Source organism: Pristis pectinata, chromosome 3 (genome assembly GCF_009764475.1).
Source record: "Pristis pectinata isolate sPriPec2 chromosome 3, sPriPec2.1.pri, whole genome shotgun sequence".
Classification (NCBI taxonomy): domain Eukaryota; kingdom Metazoa; phylum Chordata; class Chondrichthyes; order Rhinopristiformes; family Pristidae; genus Pristis; species Pristis pectinata.
Window position 1 is genome coordinate 1,732,266 of NC_067407.1, and position 24,998 is coordinate 1,757,263.

The following is a 24,998-nucleotide window of genomic DNA, read 5'->3' on the forward strand; positions in this document are numbered from 1 at the left end:
GGGCCGAGGGTCGATCCGTGGGGTCACTGGGTGGGGAAGGGAGCGGCTGCTGGGGGTGACTCTGGGACCATGTGGATCAGGGTGGGACAGAGAGAGAGAGAGAGAGAGTGTGTGTGTGTGTGTGTGTGTGTGTGTGTGTGTGTGTGTGTGTGTGTGTGTGTGTGTGTGTGTGTGTGTGTGAGAGAGAGAGTGTGAGACTGCACGTGAGAGTGTGAGTGAGCGAGTGTCTGTGTGAGAGTGTGTGAGAGAGAGTGTGTGTGAGAGAGAGTGTGAGTATGTGAGAGTGAGTGTAAATATGTGTGAGCAAGTGAGCATGTACATATGGGCACCACAGTGGGTACAGCCACTGCCTCACAGCTCAAAAGAGCTGGTCATTGACTTCAGGAAAGGGGGCGGTGTACATGCACCTGTCTACATCAATGGTGCCAAGGTCGAGAGGGTTGAGAGCTTCAAGTTCCTAGGAGTGAACATCACCAATAGCCTGTCCTGATCCAACCACGTAGACGCCACGGCCAAGGAAGCTCACCAGTGCTTCTACTTCCTCGGGAGGCTAAAGAAATTTGACATGTCTTCCTTTGACACTCACCAATTTTATCGATGCACCATAGAAGGCATCCTGTCTGGATGTATCATGGCTTGGTACGGCAACTGCTCTGTCCATGACTGCAAGAAACTGCAGAGAGTTGTGGACACAGCTCAGCACATCACGGAAACCAGCCTCCCCTCCATGGACTCTGTCTACACTTCTCGCTGCCTCGGTAAAGCAGCCAGCATAATCAAAGACCCCACCCACCCCAGACATTCTCTCTTCTCCCCCCTCCCGTCGGGCAGAAGATACAAAAGCCTGAAAGCACGTACCACCAGGCTCAAGGACAGCTTCTGTCCCGCTGTTATAAGACTACTGAACAGTTTCCTAGTACAGTAAGGTGGACTCTTGACCTCACAATCTACCTCATTGTGACCTTGCACCTTATTGTCTGCCTGCACTGCACTTTCCCTGTAGCTGTTACACTTTATTCTGCATTCTGTTATTGTTTTTACCCTGTACTACCTCAATGCACTGTTGTAATGAATTGATCTGTCCGAACGGTATGCAAGACATGTTTTTCACTGTACCTTGGTACGTGACAATAATAAACCAATTTAATTTACCGAGGTTCAATCCCAACCTCCGGCGCTGTCTGTGTGGAGTTTGCATGTTCTCCCTGTGACCGTGTGTGTTTCCCCCGGGTGCTCCGGTTTCCTCCCACATCCCAGAGACGTGGGGGTCGGTGGGTTAATTGGCTGCTGTAAACTGCCCCCCAGTGTGTGAGTGAGGGGTAGAATCTGGGGGGAGTTGATGGGAATGTGGGGAGAATGAAACGGGATTAGTGTAGGATTGGCGTAAATGGGTGGGTGATGGTCGGCACGGACTGGGTGGGCCGAAGGGCCTGTTCTGTGCTGTGTGACCTATCCCGAACACTTTCTCAAGCTGCCAAATCATTGCCTGGTTGGATGTATTGTTACTACGAACAGGAATCCATGTGGATCCAAACGAACCCATTCCTCTCTCTATGGGCTGGTCCCACTAATCACCCCCCCCCCCCCCCACCCTCACCACCTGCACCTCCAGTGGGTTATGCAGGGTACAGGGCTGACTCCATGGTTACTGGCAGCCCGGACACCTGGACTAACTATCAGGGCTGAGTTCAAGTCGCCCGTGGAATCTAAATTCAGTTCATAACCTGAAATTTAAAGCAACAACCTCTTCATCAGTGTTACTGACCACAAATGGCCAGTCTGGCCTCTGTGTCCCACCCCTTGTAAGGCCCAGTGAGCTCACAGAGGTAGCATCACTGCTACATCGAAGCAGGGAAGGAATAACCACTGTCACTGACCCCAGCGGCAAACACGGACATGCAAAGGCACGCCCAGCCCTGTCGACCTCACAGAGTCTCTCACATGCACATCTGCGACCAAACTGGGAGAGAGCCCCAGACCAGACGAGCAACATCAGACACAGACATACTCAGGGAATCAGACCTCACAGACAACGTGCTTGCCTCCTCCACCACACCCCTGGTCCATCCCGTCCCACTACAGGTCAGAGCCACCAGAGGAGGTTCCCCGTGGTGTACAGTGGAGAGAGGGAGCAGCCCTGGGGGTTCTCACCATGGGCCCCAGAACCCCTAGCATCAGGTCAGACATGGGGCGAGGACCCCTCCTCCTGATTCCCACCTCCCTCAGCTGATGCATCGGACCCCTCCCATGTTGAACACTGGGAGAGGCACCGAGAGCAGCAAGAATGTCCTCTGGGTGGGGACATCAATGTCCATCACCAGGGGAGGGTCGGGAACACCACCACTGGCCAAGTCTGGGAGGACGGAGGTCCCAGACCAGGTCTGAGACAGGTAGTGAGTGACCAACTCCTGGGACAGATCCACTGGACCTCATCCTCGCTGGTGTACCGGTGACAGATGTATCTGTCCCTGGTGGGATTGGGAGAAACACCACCACATAGTCCTTGTGGAGACAGTCCTGCCTTCTCACCAAGGGCATCCTCCATCAAGCTGTGTGCCTCTACAGATGTGGAACAGACCCAGCAGCTCAAAGCTGGGCCTCCATGGGAAGCTATGGACCATCAGCATCAGAAGTACCCCCCCCACACACTCTGTAACCTCACACCCGACACATCCCTCTCTCCGCCATTAGTGTCAGACCAGGGGATCGAGCCTGGGTCAGTGGGGAGTGCAGGGCATGCTGAGGGCAGCCGCAGACTCAGGTTCCAGCCCAGGGAGGATGCAACCCCAGACCACTCATCTCCTCCAGAGCAAAAACCTCATGCACTGGACCGAGCTAAATGATCTCACATCCAACAGACTGGATCGAAGCTCTGCAGTCCTGCCACATCTCAACGCAGAAGATGGTGGACCATTAAAGAGTCAATGGGAGGTGGTTGTTGCAGGAACAGCCCCAGTCGCAGTAAGGGCGAAAGTCTAGGCTGAAACACTGGTGACCACAGTGGGTGATCCATCTCTCTCCCTCCCAAGATCCCCACCATCACAGACCCAGTCTTCAGCCGATGCCACTCTCTCAACATAACATCTGTACAGCTGAGAGCACTGGGTACAGTGAAGTTCCAGGAGCAGGCAACATCCCAGCTGTGGTACTGGAGACCAACAGCTCCTGCCAAGCTGTTCCAGTCCAGTTACAACACTGACATCTACCCAACAATGTGGAAAATTACCTGTTCACAGAAAGCAGGATGTATTCGGTTCAGCTAACCACCGCCGGGAACAGCAGAGTGACAGAAGGTGTCACAGACAGTCATGTCAAGTGGCACTCACACACCAATGCCCAGCTTGGAAAGCTCCAGACGTCAGCACAGCCCCGGTCCAAACGTGGACCAAAGGAGCTGGATTCCAGAGGTGAGGAGAGAGCGACTGTCCTTAACATCGAGACAGCGTTTGACTGAGTGTGGCATCAAGGAGCCCAGGCACTGTTCTATGTTCTATAGGGCATTCTGTAGGTAGGAGGGATTAGCTATGTCGGCACAACAATGTGGGCCGAAGGGCCTGTTTTGTGCTTTACTGTTCTACGTTCTATGAGGTAAACCTGAACGCAGTGGGTATCAAGGGCAAGACACTCGAGTGGCTGGAGTCAGATCTTGCACAGAGGAAGGTGGGTGTGGGTTTTGGAGGCCAATCATCCCAGTCCCAGGACATCACTGCAGGAGGTCCCCAGGGCAGTGTCCTGGGCCCAACCATCTTCAGCGACTCATTAGTGACCTTCCTTCCATCAGAAGGTCAGAAGGGAGGATGTCTGCTGAACGTTACACAACGCTCAATTTCATTTGCAATTCCTCAGCAATCGCGGCAACACCCAAACAACATTCAGGCACAACTGACCAGTGTCACATAACATTCACGCAGCAGAGGCATCAACCAATGACCTGCTGCAACACGAGGGAGTCTAACCACCTACCCTCAATATTCAACGGGACCACCGTCATTGAGTTCCACACCATTCGTATCTTGGAGGACATCAATGGCTGGAAACTCGGCTGGACAAACCAATAAATACCCCAAGGCCTTTCCCCCATCTCCAGAGCACATCAGGAGTGTGATGGCACACCCTCCACTTACCCGGGCGAGTGCAGCTTCAACAACTCTCCAAACGCTCAACACCATCCAGGACAAAGCAGCCGCGTGATTGGCACCCCCCCAAACACTGGGCCCTCCCACCACTGGCACACAGTGGCTGTGGTGTGCACCGTCTACAAAACGCACGAGGCACTCGCCAGGCTCTCCACCTGGTAAACTCGCCAGCAGAAAGGACGTGAGCAGCAGGTGCAGGGGAACACCACCACCCACAGGTTCCCCTCCGAGTCCCTCACCGTTCCTTCACCGTCACTGGGTCTAAATCCCAGAGCTCCCTCGCCACCAGCACCGCGGGGGCTCCTTCACCAGAAGGACTGCAGCAGTTCAGGAAGGCGGCTCACCCCCACCTTCTCACGGGGCAGTCAAGGATGGGAAATAAATGCTGGCATGGCCGGCAAAGCCCGTATCCAAAAAATAAATTCAAAATAAACCTCTCTGCTTTCAGGGACTCCTTCACCACAACTCTGCAGGTTTACTTTGTTCCCCAAGATTGGCTTGGCGGTAGGGGGCAGGGGGTGGTGGTGGAAGGGTGCTTTTTTGACTGGAAGTCTGTGACCAGTGGTGTCCGGCAGGGATCGGTGCTGGGAACCTTGTTGTCCGTGATATATAGTAATGACATGGGTGTGACTATGGGAGGGACGATTGGTAAGTGTGTGATGACACAGAGGTTGGTGGTGTTGTGGACAGCGAGGAAGGTTGTCCAAGGTCACAGCAGGACACAGGTCAGACGGAACATTGGACAGATGGAATTTAATCCCGACAAGTATGAAGTGATGCATTTTGGGAAGTCAGATAGGGAGGGAGCACATGTAGTAAATGGTAGGGTGCTGAAGAATGTTGATGAACAGCGAGACCCCGGGGTCCGTGTCCATAGTGCCCTGAAGGTGGTGACACTGGTAGACAGGGTGGTGAAGAAGGCGTGTGGCATGCTGCCGTCATGAGTTGGGACACAGAACGTGAAAGTTGGGACATTATGCTGGTTAGACCACACTTGGAATATTATGTGCAGTTCTGGTCACCGCACTGTAGGAAGGATGTGGTTGCACTGCAGAGGGTGCAGAGGAGATTCCCCACGGTGTTGCCTGGATTGGAGGACTTCAGTTATGGGGGGAAAGTGGATGGGCTGGGCTTGTTTTCCCTGGAGAGAGGGAGGCTGAGGGGTGACCTGATAGAGGTGTACAGAATTATAAGAGGTATAGATAGGGAATCGGAAACAATCACTAGTTTTAAGAGACCGTTTGTCTATTATTTGCCTACCTGCACTGCACTTTCTCTGTAGCTGTAACTCTATATTCTGCATTTTGTTCTTTTTACACTTTGATCTAATTATGTTAGACAAGATCTGTCTGGAGGCACACAAACAAAAACTTTTCACTGTATCATGGAGTCATAGAGCACTACAGCACAGAAACAGACCCTTCAGCCCATCTAGTCCATGCTGACCTGATCTTCTGCCTAGTCCCATCTACCTGCACCCAGACCATATCCCTCCAAACCCCTCCCATCCATGGACCTATCCAAACTTCTCTTAAATGCTACAATTGAACCCGCATCCACCACTTCCGCTGGCAGCTCGTTCCACACTCGCACCACCCTCTGAGTGAAGAAGTCCCCCCTCAGATTCCCCTTAAATATTTCACCTTTCACCCTAAACCTATGACCCCTAGTTGCAGGCACGGCAGTGCAGTGGTTAGCACGACACTATTACAGCGCCAGTGACCCAGGTTCAATTCCGGCCGCTGTCTGTAAGGAGTTTGTACGTTCTCCCCGTGTCTGCGTGATTTTCCTCTGGGTGCTCCGGTTTCCTCCCACATTCCAAAGACATATGAATTAGGAAGTTGTGGGCATGCTCTGTTGGCACTGGAAGAGTGGCAACACTTGCGGGCTGCCCCCAGAACACTCTACGCAAAAAATGCATTTCACTGTGCGTTTCGATGTACATACGACTAATAAAGATATCTTATCTTAGTCTCACCCAACCTGAGGGGAAAAGCCTGCATGCATTCACCCTATCTATACCCCTCATAATTTTGTACACCTCTATAAGATCTCCCCTCATTCTCCTGCGCTCCAGGGAATAAAGTCCTAACCTATTCAATCTTTCCCTGTAACTCAGGTTCTCAAGTCCCAGCAACATCCGTGTAAATTTTCTCTGCACTCTTTCAAGTTTATTGATCTCTTTCCTGTAGGTAGGTGACCAGAACTGCACACAATACTCCAAATTCGGCCTCACCAACATCTTGTACAACTTCAACATAATATCCCAACTCCTGTACTCAATGCCCTGATTTATGAAGGCCAAAGTGCCAAAAGCTCTCTTTACGACCCTATCAACCTGTGACGCCACTTTCAAGGAATTATGGATCTGTATTCCCAGGTCCCTCTATTCTACCGCACACCTCAGAGCCCTACCGTTCACTGTGTGAGTCTTACCCTGGTTTGTCCTCCCAAAGTGCATCACCTCACACGTGTCTGCATTAAATTCCATCGGCCATTTTTCAGCCCCTTTTCCCAGCTGGTTAAGGTCACGCTGCAAACTTTGACAGCCTTCCTCGCTGTCCACTACACCCCCAATCTCGGTGTCATCTGCAAATTTGCTGATCCAGTTTACCACATTATCATCTGAATCATTAATATAGATGATAAACAACAACGGACCCAGCACCGATCCCTGAGGCAAACCACTAGTCACAGGTCTCCAGTCAGTGAGACAACCATCTACTACCACTCTCTGGCTTCTCCCGCTAAGTCAATGTTGAATCCATTGGCTACTTCATCCTGAATGCCAAGCGAGTTAACCTTCTGGACCAGCCTCCCATGTGGGACTTTGTCAAAGGCCTTGCTAACGTCCATGTAGACAACATCCAACATCTTCCCCTGATCAACCTTCCTGTAACCTCTGAAAAACTCTATAACATTGGTTCAACATGACCTGCCACACACAAAGCCATGTTGACTATCCCTAATCAGGCCCTGTCTATCCAAATACTTATATATCCTGTCCCTCAGAATAACTTCCAATAATTTACCTATGACTGACATCAGGCTCACCAGCCTATAATTTCCAGCTTATTCTTAGAATTTTTCTTGAGCAACAGAACAACATTAGCTATCCTCCAGTCCTCCGGTACCACACCCGTGGCTAAGGAAATTTTAAATATCTCTGCCAGGTTCCCTGCAATTTCTGCACTCGCCTCCCACAAGGACCGAGGGGACACCTTGTCATGCCCTGGGGATTTATCCACCTTCATTAGCCTCAAGACAGCCAACACCTTGTCCTCCGTAATCCGGATATGGTCCATGACCTCACTACTCTTTTGCATCAGTTCTATAGATTCTGTGTCTGTTTCCAGAGTAAATACAGATGCAAAAGTTTCATTGAAGATCTCCCCCATCTCTTTCGGCTCCATGTATAGATGACCACGCTGATCTTCAAGAGGACCAATTTTGTTCCCTGCTACCCTCCTGCTCTGAATATACCTATAGAAACCCTCGGGATTTTCTTGCACCTTGTCTGCCAGAGCAACCTCAGGTCCTGTTCTTACCCTTAGTACATGTAACAATAATAAACCAATACATTTAGACATCCACTCAAACAGACACACCATAGAAGGATGGGGACCTAATGTGGGCACATGGGATTGCTGTAGATGGGCAAAGAGGTTAGCATGGACATGATGGGCCAAAGGGCCTGTTTCTGTGCTGTACAATTCTACAACTCTGACCCTTTTCCAAATATCCTCATGCTTTTAAAAACTCCTTTCTCTCTGGATTCAAACCCACCACAAAACAATCTCCCATGGATCAGGGTTTCTCTTCACTGCCTTTGTGTAAACACGATCAGCTCACTCCTAGTGCAGTGGGGAACTACCAGCTGATGTGCAGTTGGCACAGAGTAGTCACTACCTCATCATCACAGCAGGGGGAATCTATAATAGTCCATTGAACCTGTTCTGCTGTTCCATTAGATCATGGGCTGACGTCCCGTCAATTCCAGCTGCATACACTGGATCCACTGCCCTTGATACTCTGTATTCTTTGGAGTTTAGAAGAGGGGTGATCTGACTGAAACACCTCAGGTCCTGAGGAGATGTTTCCACCAGTGAGAGAGTCTGGAACGAGGGGACACAGTTACAGGATGAGGGGTGGACATTTAAAGCTGAGGTGCGTAGGGACTTCTTCTCACAGAGGGAGGGGAATCTGTGGGATTCTCTGCCCCAGAGGGTGTGGAGACTGGATCACTGGGGGGGATCTAAAGAGGAGGGAGGTAAATGTTTGTAAGATCAGGGAACTGAGGGCGATGGGGAACCGGCACAGAAGAGATGAGGCCTGGGGCAGATCAGCCGTGGTCACAGTGAATGGTGGGACAGGACTGAGGGGCCGAGTGGCCTCCTCCTGCTCCTGCTGCCTTGTGTTGTTGTGTTTTTATCCCTCAATCAACATCACTAAAACCAGTTATAGAGTCAGAAACAGGCCCTTCAGCCCATCGAGACCATGCTATCAACCACTGACTATGGAGACACAAACCCATCCACAGTTCCAACAGAACCCCATCCTGAACAGATCACCCACGAGGGGGTTCCGTATCTCTGATGCTCTTTCTGTGCCTCCTAACATCGCTCCTTGTTGTACACTCCTGCCTGGCGAAACTCTCTCTCTCTGCCTCATCAAAATCATATTCATCTTCAATCTTTGTAGTTCTTACCTGAAATGTTAACTCTGCTTCCCACCCCACAGATACTGTCCGACCTGCTGAGTCTTTCCAGTTCTCATCTCGATCGAAACAAACCCAATAATTTAACCCTTTAGGTCCCAGAATTGTTTGAGTGACACTGCCCCAAACCTCAGTCCTCAGCCCAGTCCTTCCTCAGTACAGCCGAGGCAAGTCCACCTGTCTCTCCAGCTACAGCCGACCTTTTTCCTCCAACTACAGCCTACCCTTTCCCTCCAGCTACAGCTGATCTTTTTCCTCCAACTACAGTCTACCCTTTCCCTCCAGCTACAGTCGACCCTTCCCCTCTCCCACCTACAGTCGACCCTTTCACTCATCCAGCTATAGTCAACCCTTTCCTCCCTCCAGCTAGTCGACCCTTCCTCTCCAGCTACAGTCAACCCTTCCCCTCTCCCACCTACAGTCGACCCTTTCACTCATCCAGCTACAGTCGACCCTTTCCTCCCTCCAGCTACAGTCGACCCTTCCCCTCCAGCTACAGTCGACCCTTCCCCTCTCCCACCTACAGTCGACCCTTCCCTCCCTCCAGCTACAGTCAACCCTTCCCCTCCAGCTACAGTCGACCCTTTCCTCCCTCCAGCTACAGTCAACCCTTCCCCTCCAGCTACAGTCGACCCTTTCCTCCCTCCAGCTACAGTCAACCTTTCCCCTCCAGCTACAGTCGACCCTTTCCTCCCTCCAGCTACAGTCGACCCTTTCCTCCCTCCAGCTACAGTCAACCCTTCCCCTCCAGCTACAGTCAACTCTTCCCCTCCAGCTACAGTCGACCCTTTCCTCCCTCCAGCTACAGTCAAGTGCTCTGGTGCTCCTACCCTCGACTTGACTTCTCATGTTAGACTCCAACATCCCACCTGTTGTGTTCAGCACTTCACCTTCCTGACCACCGCCCTGAACAACTCCAAATCTCTCAGAAACCCCAGCATCTCCGCTCCCCCCATCTGGAAGGTGCTTAAATCCCTTGTTCCGGGCGAGTGTCCCTCACATTGCTCTTGTCCACACTGAATGACACCTGCCCCGGTGCAGCCCACTATCTCACTGGCCGGACTGCCCTCCGTTCTTGGGCAGCATTTAACCAGGAGAGAAAACACACAGAGGTTACCTCACTGGGATCATCCAACGCCCTTCCTCAAAACTGACCTCTCCCATGACTAACAACAGCAACATTTATTTGAAGAACTGCAGAGTGGGAGAACGTAGAGGCTTGGGGAGTTCAGGTGAGGTTTCATTCATCTTCAAGAGGCGGTGCCTCAAGAAGGTGGCATCCATCACTGAGGACCCTCACCATTCAGGACATGCCCTCTTCTCGTTACTGCCATCGGGGAGGAGGTACAGGAGCCTGAAGACCCACACTCAGTGTTTCAGGAACAGCTTCTTCCCCTCCGTCATCAGATTTCTGAACGGTCCATGAACCCATGAACACCACCTCGTTATCCTTTTTTTTGCACTATTTATTTATTTTTGTAATTTATAGTGATTTTATGTCTTTGCACTGTGCTGCTACCACAGAACAACACATTTCACGTCATACGAGTCAGTGATAATAAATCTGATTCTGACAGAAGAGGACAGCAGGTTCAAAATTCTCCGAAGAGCTAAAGAGTCATAGTGTGGTTCAGGATAGGGACACCGAGTCCCTTCGGCCCACCGAGTCCATGCCTACCATCAACCACCCATTTACACTTATCAGTGAACATAGAACACAGAACAGTACAGCACAGGAACAGGCCCTTCAGCCCACCATGTCTGTGCTGACCATGATGCCAATTTAAACTAAATCCCACCTGCCTGCACATGATCCACATCCCTCTACTCCCCACCTGTTCATGTGTCTACCTAGCAGCCTCTCAAACCCCTCTATCATATCTGCCTCCACCGCCACCCCTGACAGCCCATTCCAGGCACCCACCACTTGCCCCGCACATCTCTTTTAAACTTTCCCCCTCTCACCTTAAAGCTGTGCCCTCTGGTCTTCAACAATTCCACCCTGGGAAAGAGACTGACTGTCTACGCTGTCTACACCTCTCATCATTTGACGAACCTCTATCAGATCTCCCCTCAGCCTCCAACGCTCCAGAGAAAACAATCCAATCCTACACTGATCCCATTTTATTAGAACATAGAACAGTACAGCACAGTACAGGCCCTTCGGCCCACCATGTTGTGCTGACCTAGATAAACCTTATCCACATTCTATCTCTCCCCCTCTCTACTTCACCTCCCAGAACCCTCGATTTTTCTTTCCTCCATGTGCCTGTTTAATAGTCTCTTAAATGACCCTGTCGTATCTGCCTCCACCAGCTCCCCCGGCAGTGCATTCCAGGCACCCACCACTTTCTGTGTAAAAAAACGTACCTCTGACATCTCCCCTGAACTTTTCTCCATGCACCTTAAACGGGTGATCTCGAGTATTGGCCATTGCCACCCTGGGGAAAAGGTGCTGGCTGTCCACTCTGTCTATGCCTCTCATAATCTCATACACCTCTATCAAGTTGCCGCGCATCCTGCATCACTCCAAAGAGAAAAGCCCTCACTCAACCTCTCCTCATAAGACATGCTCTCCAATCCAGGCAGCATCCTGCTAAATCTCCTCTGCACCCTCTCTAAAGCTTCCACATCCTTCCTATAATGTGGTGACCAGACTGAACACAATACTCCAAGTGTGGTCTGACCAGAGCCTTACAGAGGTGCAACATTACCCCTCATCTTTGTACTCTGCCTTCAAGTTCGTTCTTTCAAAGTGTATCACTTCACACTTCTCTGGACTGAACTCTATCTGCCACTTCTCCACCCAGCTCTGCATCCTGTCTAAATCCCGCTGCAACCTACGACAACCTTCTACACTATCCACGACACCACCAACCTTCATGTGATCTGCAAACTTATTAACCCACCTTTCCACATCCTCATCCAAGTCATTCATAAAAATCACAAAGAGCAGGGGTCCCAGAACAGATCCCTGTGGAACACCACTGGTCATTGAATACTCCCCTTCTGCATCTACCCTCTGCCTTCTGTGGGCAAGCCAATTCCAAATCCACACAGCCAATTTTCCTTAACCCTACTTGCCAAGGCCTTCTCATGTCCCCTTCTAGCTCTCCTAGGTCCCTTCTTAAGCTCCTTCCTGGCTACCTCATAACTCTCAAGAGCCCGATCTGATTTTTGCTTCCTAAACCTTCCACCTCTCTTGTCCACCATGGTTCCTTCACCCTACCACCCTTTCCCCATCTCAGTGGGACAAACCTATCTAGAACCCCATGTAATTGGTCCCTAAACAACCTCCACATTTCTGCAGTGCATTTACCAGAGAAAATCTGTTCCCAATTTACACTCCCAAGTTCCTGCCTAATACCATCGTAGTTTGCCCTCCCCCAATTAAACACTTTCCCATAATGTCTGCTCCTATCCCTGTCCACGGCTATGCTAAAGGTCAGGGAGTTGTGATCACTATCCCCAAAATGCTCGCCCGCCGAGAGGTCTGTCACCTGACCAGGTTCCTTGCCTAGTACCAGATCCAGTACGGCCTCTCCTCTAGTCGGCCTGTCCACATACTGTGTCAGGAATCCTTCCTGGACACACCTGACAAATTCTGCCCCATCTAAGGAGGTGCCAATAAACATTAGGGAAGCTGAAGTCATCCATGACAACAACCCTGTTATTTTTGCACCTCTCCAAAATCTGCCAACCGCCCCCCCCCCCCACATTCCCACCAACTCCCCCCAGATTCTCCCCCTCACCCACACACTGGGGACAATTTACAGCGGCCAATTAACCCGCCGACCTGCACGTCTCTGGGATGTGGGAGGAAACCGGAGCACCCGGGGGAAACCCCCGCGGTCACAGGGAGAACGTGCAAACTCCACACAGACAGCGCCGGAGGCTGGGATCAAACCCGGGGCTCTGGGGCTGTGTCACTGCGCCGCCGGGCCGGGGACGAGAACTGCAGCCGTGTGGCTGTGACCTGCTCTCACTCCTTCATTAAACTAACCGCCCTCGGAGGGAGACCGTCCCACCGAGTGACCCATCAGCAGCGGCAGAACCGGCGGCTGCCGGAGACACTCAGCGCCCGCGGAGCGAGGCACAGCGGGGCCCATGTTCCGGAGCTGCTGGGGGGCTTCGTCCAGCCCGTTCCTCTCCCCACAGCAGCTGCCCGGCCGGCTGAGGACTCCCAGCGGGGGGATAAGTTGGGGGTGGCCTGGATCTCTCCACAGCCGTGACAACAGTCCCAACTCCCCGTCCCCCCGCGCAGAGTCCGCTCTGCACATGGACCGGGTCCCTTGTTTACCTCCTGAGTTCGTTCTGCGGGGAGCTGGGGGCGAGCGAGGGAGGGATGGGGAAGGGAGGGAGGGGGGAGGGAGGAAGGGAGGGATGGGGCGGAGGGAGGGTTGGGGGGAGGGAGGAAGGGATGGGGAAGGGAGGGAGAGGGAGGGGGGAGGGAGGAAGGGAGGGATGGGGCGGAGGGAGGGTTGGGGGAGGGAGGAAGGGATGGGGAAGGGAGGGTTGGGGGAGGGAGGGATGAGGCGGAGGGAGGGAGGGATGGGGCGGAGGGAGGGAGGGTTGGGGGAGGGAGGGAGGGTTGCGGGAGGGAGGGATGGGGCGAGGGAGGAAGGGTTGGGGGATGGAGGGAGGAAGGGAGGGATGAGGCGGAGGGAGGGAGGGTTGGGGGAGGGAGGGAGGAAGGGAGGGATGAGGCGGAGGGAGGGAGGGAGGTGAGGGAGGAAGGGTTGGGGGAGGAAGGGTTGGGGAGGGGGGGAGGAAGGGTTGGGGGAGGGGGGAGGAAGGGTTGGGGGAGGGGGGAGGAAGGGTTGGGGGAGGGGGGGAGGAAGGGTTGGGGGAGGGGGGGAGGAAGGGTTGGGGGAGGGGGGGAGGGAGGGTTGGGGAAGAGAGGGAGGGATGGGGAAGGGGGCTATTTCCCTCCAGTCACGACGCCCTCCGACCGCTTGCACATTGAAACCACAACACACACAAAACCAGCCGGGGCACAACATGAAACGGGGGGGATTTAAAAAACAAGCGTAAAGTGGGCAGCAGCGGAATGGGGGGGGGGGGGAGTGTGTATTGCAGCGGCTGCCTGGTACAATCGGAGGATGCCCCCCCCCCCACCCTCCCCCCGGTCTGACTGCACAACGGATCCCAGAGACACAAACAACGGCCCGGGACGTGTCCCTACCGAACGCAGCGGCGGCGATCTCCCTCCGACCCATCCTGCCGGCCTGGGCAGGGACACGGCGGCCCCTCGCTCTCTCCCTGCCTCTGCCTCCAGCGTCAGTGCATCTTCCCGGAGCCCGGAGCGTCAGGCAGAGTGTGAGGGCGACAGATGAAAGGCTCCCGACATCAGTGCACGCCACACAATGGGGCTCGCTGGCTGGCCGCCGAGGCGCAGGCGAACGCCATCGCCCTCAGCTCGGCAGCCACCATTTCGCTGCTGAACGCATTTAGCGGCGGCGGGGGGGTTGCAGAGCGCCGTCAGTGCGCTGGGTTACAGCACAGCCTCCGCAGAGGCTGCCCGACCCGGAGGCTGCACCCTGCCCGGGGTCCCTGCTCCCCCCACCGGCCTCCCCGCAGCCCGGGGACGCCGTGCTCCAAGTGCCGGGAACACCCAGCGGGTCGGGCAGCGCCTGTGGAGGGAGTACAGTCGGAGACCTTTCATGGATGCAGCGCAGAAGGAGGCCGTTCAGCCCATCGGCTCCGCACTGCCTCTCTACCAGAGGTCCCACCCTCCAGCCCAACTGAGGTCAGTTGGCTCCCGAGGGTCACAGAGACCGGTCTCCCCCACTCCTGCCGGCCGAGGGTTCGGGATTCCAAGCTCACTCTCTGCAATAAAGACTTTGCTCTCATCACAGAACGGTGCAGCATGGGAACAGGCCCTTCGGCCCGCCATGTCTCGACTGACCATGACGCCAATTTAAACTGCACGTATGCCTGCCCGTGGTCCGTATCCCTCCATCCATCTGTCCGCCTAAATGCCTCCTAAACAGGAGATGTATCTGCCTCCACCCCCTCCCCGGGCAGCCCGTTCCAGGCACCCACCACTCTCTGTGTAAAAAGACTTGCCTCATACATGTCAGTTAAACTTTCCCCCTCTCACCTTAAAGCTATGCTCTTTGGTATTCAACATTTCCATCCTGGGAAAAAGACACTGTCTACTCTCTCTGCGCCTCATCATTTTATAAACTTCTATCAGGTCTCCCCTCAGCCTCGGACACTATGGGCCGCATCTGGAGTGTTGCATTCAGTTCTGGTCACCCCATCATAGGAAGGATGTGGGGGCTTTGGAGAGGGTGCAGAAGAGGTTCACCAGGATGCTGCCTGGATTAGAGGGCATGTGCTATAAGGAGAGGTTGGATAAACCTGGGTTGTTTTCTCTGGAGAGGTGGAGGCTGAGGGGAGACCTGATAGAGGTTTATAAGATGAGAGGTACAGATAGAGTAGACAGCTGGTATCTTTTTCCCGGGGTTAAAATGTCAGAGAGCATGCATTTAAGGTGAGAGGGAGTAAGTTCAAAGGAGATGTGTGGGGCAAGTTTTTTTACACAGAGAGTGGTGGGTGCCTGGAATGTGCTGCTGGGGGTGGTGGTGGAGGCAGGTACGATCAAGGGGTTTAAGAGGCTCTTAGAGAGGCACATGAATGTGAGGGAAATGGTAGGATATGGACATTGTGTGGGCAGAAGGGATTAGTTCAGTTGGGCATTTTATTACCAATGTAATTGGTTTGGCACAACAGGTAAATAGAAAGGACCTGGGCAGAAGTTAGCAACAAGGGGACAGAGACTCAGGTCAATGGGACATTCCACCAACTTCATTAAAGGTGATAATTTAATGGAAGTTGTATCTTGGGGAGAGGAGAAGGGTTAGAAAGGCAAATGGTATATTAGCCTTTCTAGCAATAGGACTGAGTTTAGAAATAGGGAAGTTCTGTTACACCTACATTCTGCTCCAGACTGTTAATATATATGACAAACAACAGTGGGCCCAGCACTGACCCCTGTGGCACAGGTCTTCAGTCTGAAAAACAACCCTCCACTACCACCCTCTGCCTCCTACCGCCAAGCCAATCCTGTATCCAATTGGCTAGCTCACCGTGGATCTCACGTGATCTAACCTACTGGAACAGCCTCCCACGCAGGACCTTGTCAAAGGCCTTGCTAAAGTCCATGTAGACAACATCTACCACCCTGCCCTCATCAGTCCTTTTGGTCACCAGAAACCTCAGTCAAACCTGTGAGACACGAGTCCTCACACACAAAGTCAGAGGGAGTCCATGCCCAGAGAGACGCAGGTGGATAAACTGGTTAGAAAGGCAGATGGGACACTTGCTGGCTGAGGCAGTGAATACAGGAACAGGGAGGTCCTTGCTGGACCTGTATGGAAGATTAGTTAGTTCAGCATTCCATTATGATAAAATTCCGCTAATCCAGTACCCTCAGGGCAGGCACGGTAGTGCAGTGGTTAGCGTAATGCTATTACAGTGCCAGCGACCCGGGTTCAATTCTGGCCGCTGTCTGTAAGGAATTTGTACATTCTCCCCGTGTCTGCGTGGGTTTCCTCCGGGTGCTCCGGTTTCCTCCCACATTCCAAAGACGTACGGGTTAGGAAGTTGTGGGCATGCTACGTAGGCGCCGGAAGCGTGGAGACACTTGCGGGCTGCCCCCAGAACACTCTACGCAAAAGAAACTTTTCACTGTGTGTTTCGACGTACATGTGACTAATAGAGAGATCTTTCCTTACCTTACCTACTTTGCTGGTGTTGGGCTGTTAGCTGCCAACAGCACACCACCAGGTTCAAGAACAGCTACTTCCCTTCAGCCATTGAATCTTGAACCAACCTCCACAAACCTAGTCACTACCTCAGTATAGCAACACTTTCAGCACTTTGCACTACAATGGACTTTGTTTTTGGTTCCAGTTGTGTTCTTTCTTTTTATAATTTTGTATAATTTATGTTTACTTTATGTTTTTTTGGTGAATGTTGTGTCTCTGATGCTCTGTGCCTGTGATGCTGCTGCAAGTAAGTTTTTCATTGCACCTGTGCACACATGGACTCATGCAGATGACAATAAACTTGGCTTGACTTGGACTGGTAGATTTTCTGGACTATTGGATGTTATTCCAATGAATACAGTTATTACAGCGCCAGCGACCTGGGTACAATTCCGGCCACTGTCTGTAAGGAGTTTGTACGTTCTCCCCGTGTCTGCATGGGTTTCCTCCGGGCGCTCCGGTTTCCTCCCACATTCCAAAGACGTACGGGTTAGGAAGTTGTGGGCATACTATGTTGGCACTGGAAGCATGGCGACACTTGCGGGCTGCCCCCAGAACACTCTACGCAAAAGATGCATTTCACTGTGTGTTTCGATGTACGTGTGACTAATAAAGATATCATCTTATCTGAATACCCCAATATTTAATTCAATTTTTTAAAAATGTTACATAGTTGTATACTGTAAATTGGTAAATTGGTTTATTATTGTCACTTGTACCGAGGTACAGTGAAAAACTTGTCTTGCAAACTGATCGTACAGATCAATTCATCACACAGTGCATTGAGGTAGTACAGGGTAAAATAATAACAGAATGCAGAATAAAATGTCACAGCTACAGAGAAAGTGCAGTGCAGGCAGACAATAATGTGCAAGGTCATAATAAGGTAGATTGTGAGGTCAAGTGTCCCCTTTATTGTACTAGGGGACCATTCAATAGTCTTATAACAGTGGGATAGAAGCTGTCCTTGAGCCTGGTGGTTCATGCTTTCAGGCTTTTGTATTTTCTGCCTGATGGGAGGGGGGAGAAGAGAGAATGTCCGGGGTGGGTGGGGTCTTTGATTATGTTGGCTGCTTTACCGAGGCAGCCAGAAGTGTAGACAGAGTCCATGGAGGGGAGGCTGGTTTCCATGATGTGTTGAGCTGTCTCTTGTCATACATCTTCTACTGAACCCAATGAGTTTAAAGGGAGTGCAGCAAACAGGGTCCTGTTGAGTGTTAAGGGAATGTGATTGCAAACATCTTTCAGGGCTATTGAAGATAATGTCCGTTGATCACAGGCTGAGAGGAATGTTCTGACCTTGACTTTAGTCTCGGCGGCCTTGGCAAGTGAAAATTAATCCATGTAACAGATATTTTATAGCTTTACTTACATTGCAAAGCTCAGCTGCTCTCACGTTACAAGCGATCAACCCTTGCTGATGCCAGGGGCGTCTCAGTTGCTCTCTGTCCATCAGTGGGAGGCCATCATCCCACTACACCATTCGATTACATCGTGGGTGATCTGCAACGAACAATCGTAGAGTTATACAGCACAGAAACAGGCCATTCAGCCCAACTCATCCATGCCGACAATGATGCCTATCTACACTAGTCCCATTTGCCCACATTAGGCCCATATCCTTCTAAACCTTCCCTGTCCGTGTTCCTGTCCAAATGCCTTTTAAACGTTGTAATTGTACCCATCCCAACCACTTCTTCTGGCAGCTCGTTCCACACACCCACCACCCTCTGTGTGAAAAACACACCTCAGATCCCTTTTCTCCCTTGTAAACACAAACCTCTAAAAGGTCACCCCTCAGCCCCTTGAGTCCCACCAGGAATGGACCCAGCCTGTCCAACCTCTCCTTATAACCACAGCCCTCCATTCCGAACATGTTGGTGAATCTCCTCTGCGCTCTCTCTAACACTGCCACATCCTTCCTCCAGAACTGTTCACAATAGTGTGGCCTAACCAACGTTTTGTACAACATTGATAAACCCACACCTTAATCCACTCACCCAACAAGAATCCACCAATCTCACCTGTGGCATTTCAACTGAGACCTGATCTTGGGGAGGGAGTTTGAGACTGAGGGGTGGGGGTTGGGGGGGGGTGGTGGAAGGATGCTTTCTGACACCAGGCCTGAGCCCCTGGGATCTAATGTTAATGTTCTGCCTCCCTATTCTAGAGGTTTGTCCCAAGCAGGCGGCAGGAGTCTGTGCTGAGGGACACACTGAAGCTCAGTGCAGCCAACATAAAGGCTCCCTGGGGAAGGACCAGAGTCTGGGGTCCTACCACTGGACACTGAGGGACTGGGTCCAGTGTAACAGCCTCTCAACACTTGGAGGGTGCACTGTCCAAAGAGGACACTTGAGTGGCTTTAGTGTTTTGTACATAGAATGTATTGATTTGATGTCACTCTGAATGTAACTGAAGACATTTACTGATTGTATTGTATTTCCTGTATACATTTTTATAAATAAAATTTATTTTTGAAAAAAAAAGTTTGTTCCAAGCAGCTGCGTTACAGAGCACTCTCTGATCCACAGCTGTTCCCGGGAACACACACAGAGACAGACATCAAGTGCCACTGGAAGATCATCAACTCAGTGAAACACACTCTCTGGTCTGCCTGACACCTGCCGGTCTTCCGGTGTAAGGAGATGTCCATGAGTGAATGCTGTCGACTGGCACATTCCAGGGAGCAGGAGCCCATGCTGACGGACACACTGAAGCTCGGTACAGTCACCACAAAGGCTCTGTGGGGAAGGACCACAATCTAGGGCTCTCCCATTGGACACTGAGGGACTGGGCCCTGTGTAACACCCTCTCAAACACTTCCCAGGAGCAAATGTGAGTGGTGTTCGTGCTTCATTAATGTATGGATCTTCTTTCTCATTATCCCATCAGAGCCTTCAATCACCACAAATTTGTTCACCCTAAACTCACCTTTATGTCCTTGTAGCCCTGACAGACTTGGCAACATCGAGCCTCTGATCAACGTCATTGGTACAGCACACTAACCGGTCACTTATCTCATTCATATTGGTGGGATCATGTTGTGCTTCCAACTTTACACCAGTATTTACGATGCACGTGTTCCAAAGACGAACACTGGGAGGTTCCCATTAAATTCAGGATCTTGCTTTCTGCAGAGAATGCGCTGGCTACCTGTCAGGGGAATCCAGCTGACATCACTCTTCGAGCAGCACAGCGGGCAGAGCTGCTGCGTCACAGCTCCAGAGACCTGGGTTCGATCCCAACCTCTGGCGCTGTCTGTGTGGAGTTTGCACATTCTCCCTGTGACCATGCAGGTTTCCCCCGGGTGCTCCGGTTTCCTCCCACATCCCAGAGACGTGCGGGTCGGTGGGTTAATTGGCCGCTGTAAATTGTCCCCAGTGTGTGGGTGAGGGGTAGAATCTGGGGGGAGTTGATGGGAATGTGGGGAGAATGAAACGGGATCAGTGTAGATGGGTGGTGATGGACTGCACAGACTTATGGACCGAAGGGCCTGTTTCTGTGCACTTGGTGTTTGTATACCAAGAATCTACACACAGCTTGATGCTGCCACACACAGAGGTGGCCATCAGGATGCAGGGTGAAGGTACCCCTCAGATTGGTTACACTCCTCTCCCTTCCTATAGACTAGAAAGCCCATTTTTTAGCAAAAATATACTTTATTCATCATACATACATAATTAATACAATCAGCACACAATTTTCACTACAATGTGCATTCACACACGCACAGTCTTTTTCCCAGGGAAGGGAGCTAAAGCTCAAGGGCACAGGTTTAAAGTGAGAGCAGAAAGAATTAAAGGGGACTGAGGGACAACTTCTTCACGCAGAGGGTGGTGAGTATATGGAACGAGCTGCCAGAGGAAGTGGGTGAGGCAGGTGCACTAACACCATTTAAAAGACACTTGGATAAATACACAGGTAGGAGGTGTTCAGAGAGATAGGGGCCAAACACGGGCAAATGGGACTAGCTTGGTGGGCACCATGGTTGGCACCATGGTCGGCATGGACCAGTTGGGCCGAAGGGCCTGTTTTCGTGCTGTATGAGTCTATGACTCGATTTCAATAAAAGAGGGACAGCAGGTACCGGCCGCGGTGCAGAAGATGGGGGGACCGTCCTGTCAATCACACTGAGAGGTTTAAAAGGGATCTGAATCAGCCAAGGCATCTCCAGGCAAGTTGGAGCTTGAAGATTCATCCAGATGCTTCTTCAATATGGTGGGAGTCTCTGCCTCCACCACCCCCTCAGGCAGTGGGGTCCTGATTCCAAATACTCTCTGCGTGGAAAAAACTTCCCCCTCAGGTCCCTTCTTAACCTCCTCCATCTCACCTTATACCTCTGTCCACTGGCTGTAGGTCCCAATGTTATGAGGAAAGTTCCTCACTAACTACACTCTCACAAAAGAGCAGTGTGTAGATCACCAACATCAGCCTCAGCAGCTCCTGGGCTGTGCTCTGACAGGTTTTACCCCCGACCATTCCTGGGACCAGAATAATGTCATTTCAGCACATGAACACAGCGTAGGCCACTCGGCCCCTCGAGCCTGCCCTGTCATTCAATGAGATCATGGCTGATCTGACTGTGACCTCAACTCTGCACTCCCCATGGTAACCTTTCACCCACTCGTTTATAAAAATATTCGGAAACTCTGCTTCCACCACCCTTTGAGGAAGAGAGTTCCACCGACTCATAACCACAGAGAGAAAAAAATCCAAATACAGCACAGAAATAGGCCCTTCAGCCCATTGAGTCCATGTCGACCATCACCCACCCAGTTACACCAACCCTACACTGATCCCATTTCATTCTCCCCACATTCCCATCAACTCTCCCCAGATTCTACCCCTCACCCACACACTGGGGGCAATTTACAGTGGCCAATTAACCCACCGACCCCGCACGTCTCTGGGATGTGGGAAGAAACGGGAGGAAACCCACGCGGTCACAGGGAGAACGTGCAAACTCCACACAGACAGCGCTGGAGGTCAGGATCAAACCTGAGTCTCTGGAGCTGTGAGGCAGCAGTTTACCTGCACGTCAGCCTTTTGAAAAGCATTCACCAGGATGTTCAGATCCTCCTGCACCACAGAGCCTGTGATCTACACAGGCACTTTCAGTGTCTTACCGAGGGAAAGCTCTCAGTCTTGTGGAATTTACATTACACTGTGGCCCCACCTGCTGTCCGGTAGCTGAATAATGTTTCCTAGTCCATTCCAAAGATAAAGAGGGGGGTCTGATTATCCTGTGTCATCAAAACCATTTATCTGGCTGCTAGCATGTGGCTGATTGTGGGATTGCACTGTGCACATTTCGGCAGCTGCTGTTGCCACGTAGCGTTGGTGCCCACCTTCACTGGCTGCAGAGCCCCCTGGGATGTGCTGGGAGCTGTCCACAAAGGACCCTGCGTTTGTGAAGGGGCTTCGATGACCCAGGGTCACTCTGATCTCTGAGGGAATGAGCACAGTTGTCTGGCTCCCAGCGAGCTCCCACAAACACGTGGTGTGTTCACCTGATATCTCTGAGTGAGGTCCGTCGATCAGACAGTGTGGAGATTGTGTCGTGGAATCTGCTCTGTATCCCCGAGCACCCTTTGGCTCAAACCAGAAGGCCATGAGATATAGGAGCAGAATTAGGCCATTTGGCCCATCGAGTCTGCTCCACCATTCAATCGTGACTGATTTTTTTTCAACCCCATTCTCCTGCCTTCTCCCCGTAACCCTTAACTCCCCTTACCAATCTCTGCCTTAAATACACCCAATGACTTGGCCTCCACAGCCCCCTGTGGCAATGAATTCCACAGATTCACCGCCCTCTGGCTGAAGAAATTCCTCCTCATCTCAGTTCTAAAGGGATGTCCCTTTATTCTGAGGCTGTGCCCTCAGATCGTCGACGCTCCCACTGATCTTCTCCACGTCCACAAGTGGGAACTGTTTCTCTTGTCTCTACCCTATCAAAATTCAGATTTGATTGTTCAACAACATCAGATAGTCCCAAAGCGTTTTACATTCAATAAAGTAAGATAAGGTTTCTTTATTAGTCACATGTACATCAAAACACACAGTGAAATGCACCTTTTGCGTAGAGTGTTCTGGGGCAGCCCGCAAGTGTCGCCACACTTCTGGCACCACACAGCATGCCCACAACTTCCTAACCCGTACGTCTTTGGAATGTGGGAGGAAACCAGAGCACCCGGAGGAACCCGCACAGACACACGGGGAGAACGTACAACTCCTTACAGACAACAGCTGAATTGAACCCAGGTTGCTGTAAAAGTGTTACGCTAACTGCTACACTTTTGAAGTCTGGTCAATGTTGGAAACAAGCCAGCCAATTTATGCACAACAGGATCCCACAAATGACAATGAGATCACAGCCAGATAATATACCTTAGTGACATGGATCGAGGAATAAATGGGGGAGAAGTCTGCACCCACCCCACCTCCCCCGCTCTGTTTCAAATGCCATGGGATTCACTGCTGGCAGCAGACGGGGCCTTGGCTTCACTTCTCATCCAAAGCCCCAACTTTGTTGAATACCCTTAGTTTATTGGGACTCAAATCCTTGTATTGCTTTTAAGATGGGAGGAAAGGATCCAGATAGCTCAGTGTTTCCTGACAACTTTAAGCCCTCATTTCTGGCGTTAATCTTGTGCTAACTTGCCCCTTACCTTCCTTCATCTAAAGTTAGGTGAAAACAACACAGTAACTTCACCCCGTCTCTTCCAGTCTCCAGCAGCAATCACTGACAACACTGCAGATGGTTCAATTTAGCAACAATACACAAAAGGATTTGGGGCTTGAAGAAATCTGATTACTATCACTGTTCGGTTTGCCTTCTGACCATATTGAAATGCAGATGTTGTAGCTTGGCATCCACTTCGGGAGATGAAGAATGTGGCCTTTCTATCTGCAATCCAGTGTCACAATGCCAAAGGGAAAAATCTGCAGAGCCTGGGGAACAGTGACCTCTGAAAACAAGAGAATGTAACATTAAGTCGAGGACCTCACCAACGAACCGTGACCTCCAAGCTCATTGGAAACATTAAATCAGGAACTTTACCAAGTGAATGGGCTACGTCTACAAGGCTGAGAGCCGTGACTTGTCGTCCCAGCTCCCTCCCCTTGCTGCACCCTCCGCCCACCCTGAGTTTGCTCAAAGGGGATGGTCCTCAGATACAGTTGAAAAACACCGGTTTGGTTTTGTGGTTCACTGGACTGCCAGCTTCTGCTGAGGCCGGAGTCAAGGGTTCAAGGTCCTTTCTGGGGATTTGAGTAAAAATCTGCTAATTGATTGTTTTACAAAGCAAGTGTTGCATTTTGGAGATACTACCATTTCAGTGAAGATGGTGCCACAATGCTCCAGCTGATGGACCTACAGTCTCACAGCTCCAGCGATCCAGGTTCAATCCAATTCTCCCACATCCCAGAGACGTGCGGGTCGGTGGGTTAATTGGCCACTGTAAATTGCCCCCCAGTGTGTGGGTGAGGGTAGAATCTGGGGAGAGTTGATGGGAATGTGGGGAGAATGAAATGGGATCAGTGTAGGGTTGGGGTCAATGGTGGGTGATGGTCGGCACGGACTCTATGGGCTGAAGAGCCTGTTTCCGGGCTGTATTGCCCTAATTTTAGCATTTGATGGGTGCACCCACAGGATTTTCCTGGCGGTGGGGGGGCAGGCTGTATTCACTCAGTTACCTTACATACTGTCCTGATGAAGGGTCTTGACCCGAAAAGTCGGACTTGTCTATTTGCCTCCTCAGCTGCTGCCTGACCTGCTGATTTCCTCCAACATTCAGTTTTTTTGCTCCAGATTCCAGCATCGGCAGTCTCGTGTCCAAACTTATTTTGCTTAACTGGCGTTTTTTTTCCATAGAGTTATACAGCACAGAAACAGGCCCTTCATCCGAACATCCGTGCCAACCAAGGTGCCTCTCTAATCCCACATTTGGCCCATATCCCTCTAAACTTTTCCTATCCATGTTGTTATTGTACCTGCCTCTACCACTTCCTCTGGCAGCTTGTTCCATATACCCACGGCCCTCTGTGTGAAAAACTTGCTCCTCGGGGCCCTTTTAAATCTTTCCCCTCTCACCTTAAACCTATGCCCTCTGGTTTTAGACTCCCTACCCTGGGAGTTTGCTGACTTCAGGTGTTAGAATCCATTATTAAGGATGAGGTTTCCAGGGTACTTGGAAGCACATGATAAAATAGGCCAAACTCAGCATGGTTTCCTTAAGGGGAGATCTTGCCTGGCAAATCTGTTGGAATTCTTTGAGGAAGTGTGGGCAGGTACAGTAGTGTGGGCAGGTACAGAAGTGTAGTGGTTAGCGTAATGCTATTACAGCAGCAGCGACCCAGGTTCAATTCCGG

At 51.4% G+C, this 24,998-nt stretch overlaps 1 protein-coding gene across 3 annotated transcripts in view; it reads right to left on the bottom strand.

Annotated features, from left to right (window-relative positions):
* slc44a5b (solute carrier family 44 member 5b) overlaps positions 1 to 14,464 on the bottom strand; it is a 135,374-nt gene extending 120,910 nt beyond the window's left edge. Inside the window, exon 1 of one of the 3 annotated variants that reach the window (XM_052011895.1) lies at positions 14,039 to 14,464. In XM_052011895.1, coding sequence (XP_051867855.1) covers positions 14,039 to 14,072 — 34 coding nt within the window. In that variant the 5' untranslated portion in view covers positions 14,073 to 14,464. The remainder of the gene's footprint in view (positions 1 to 14,038) is intronic. The other 2 variants (XM_052011898.1, XM_052011890.1) reach the window with 2 other exon arrangements.
* Positions 14,465 to 24,998: the final 10,534 nt, after the last annotated feature.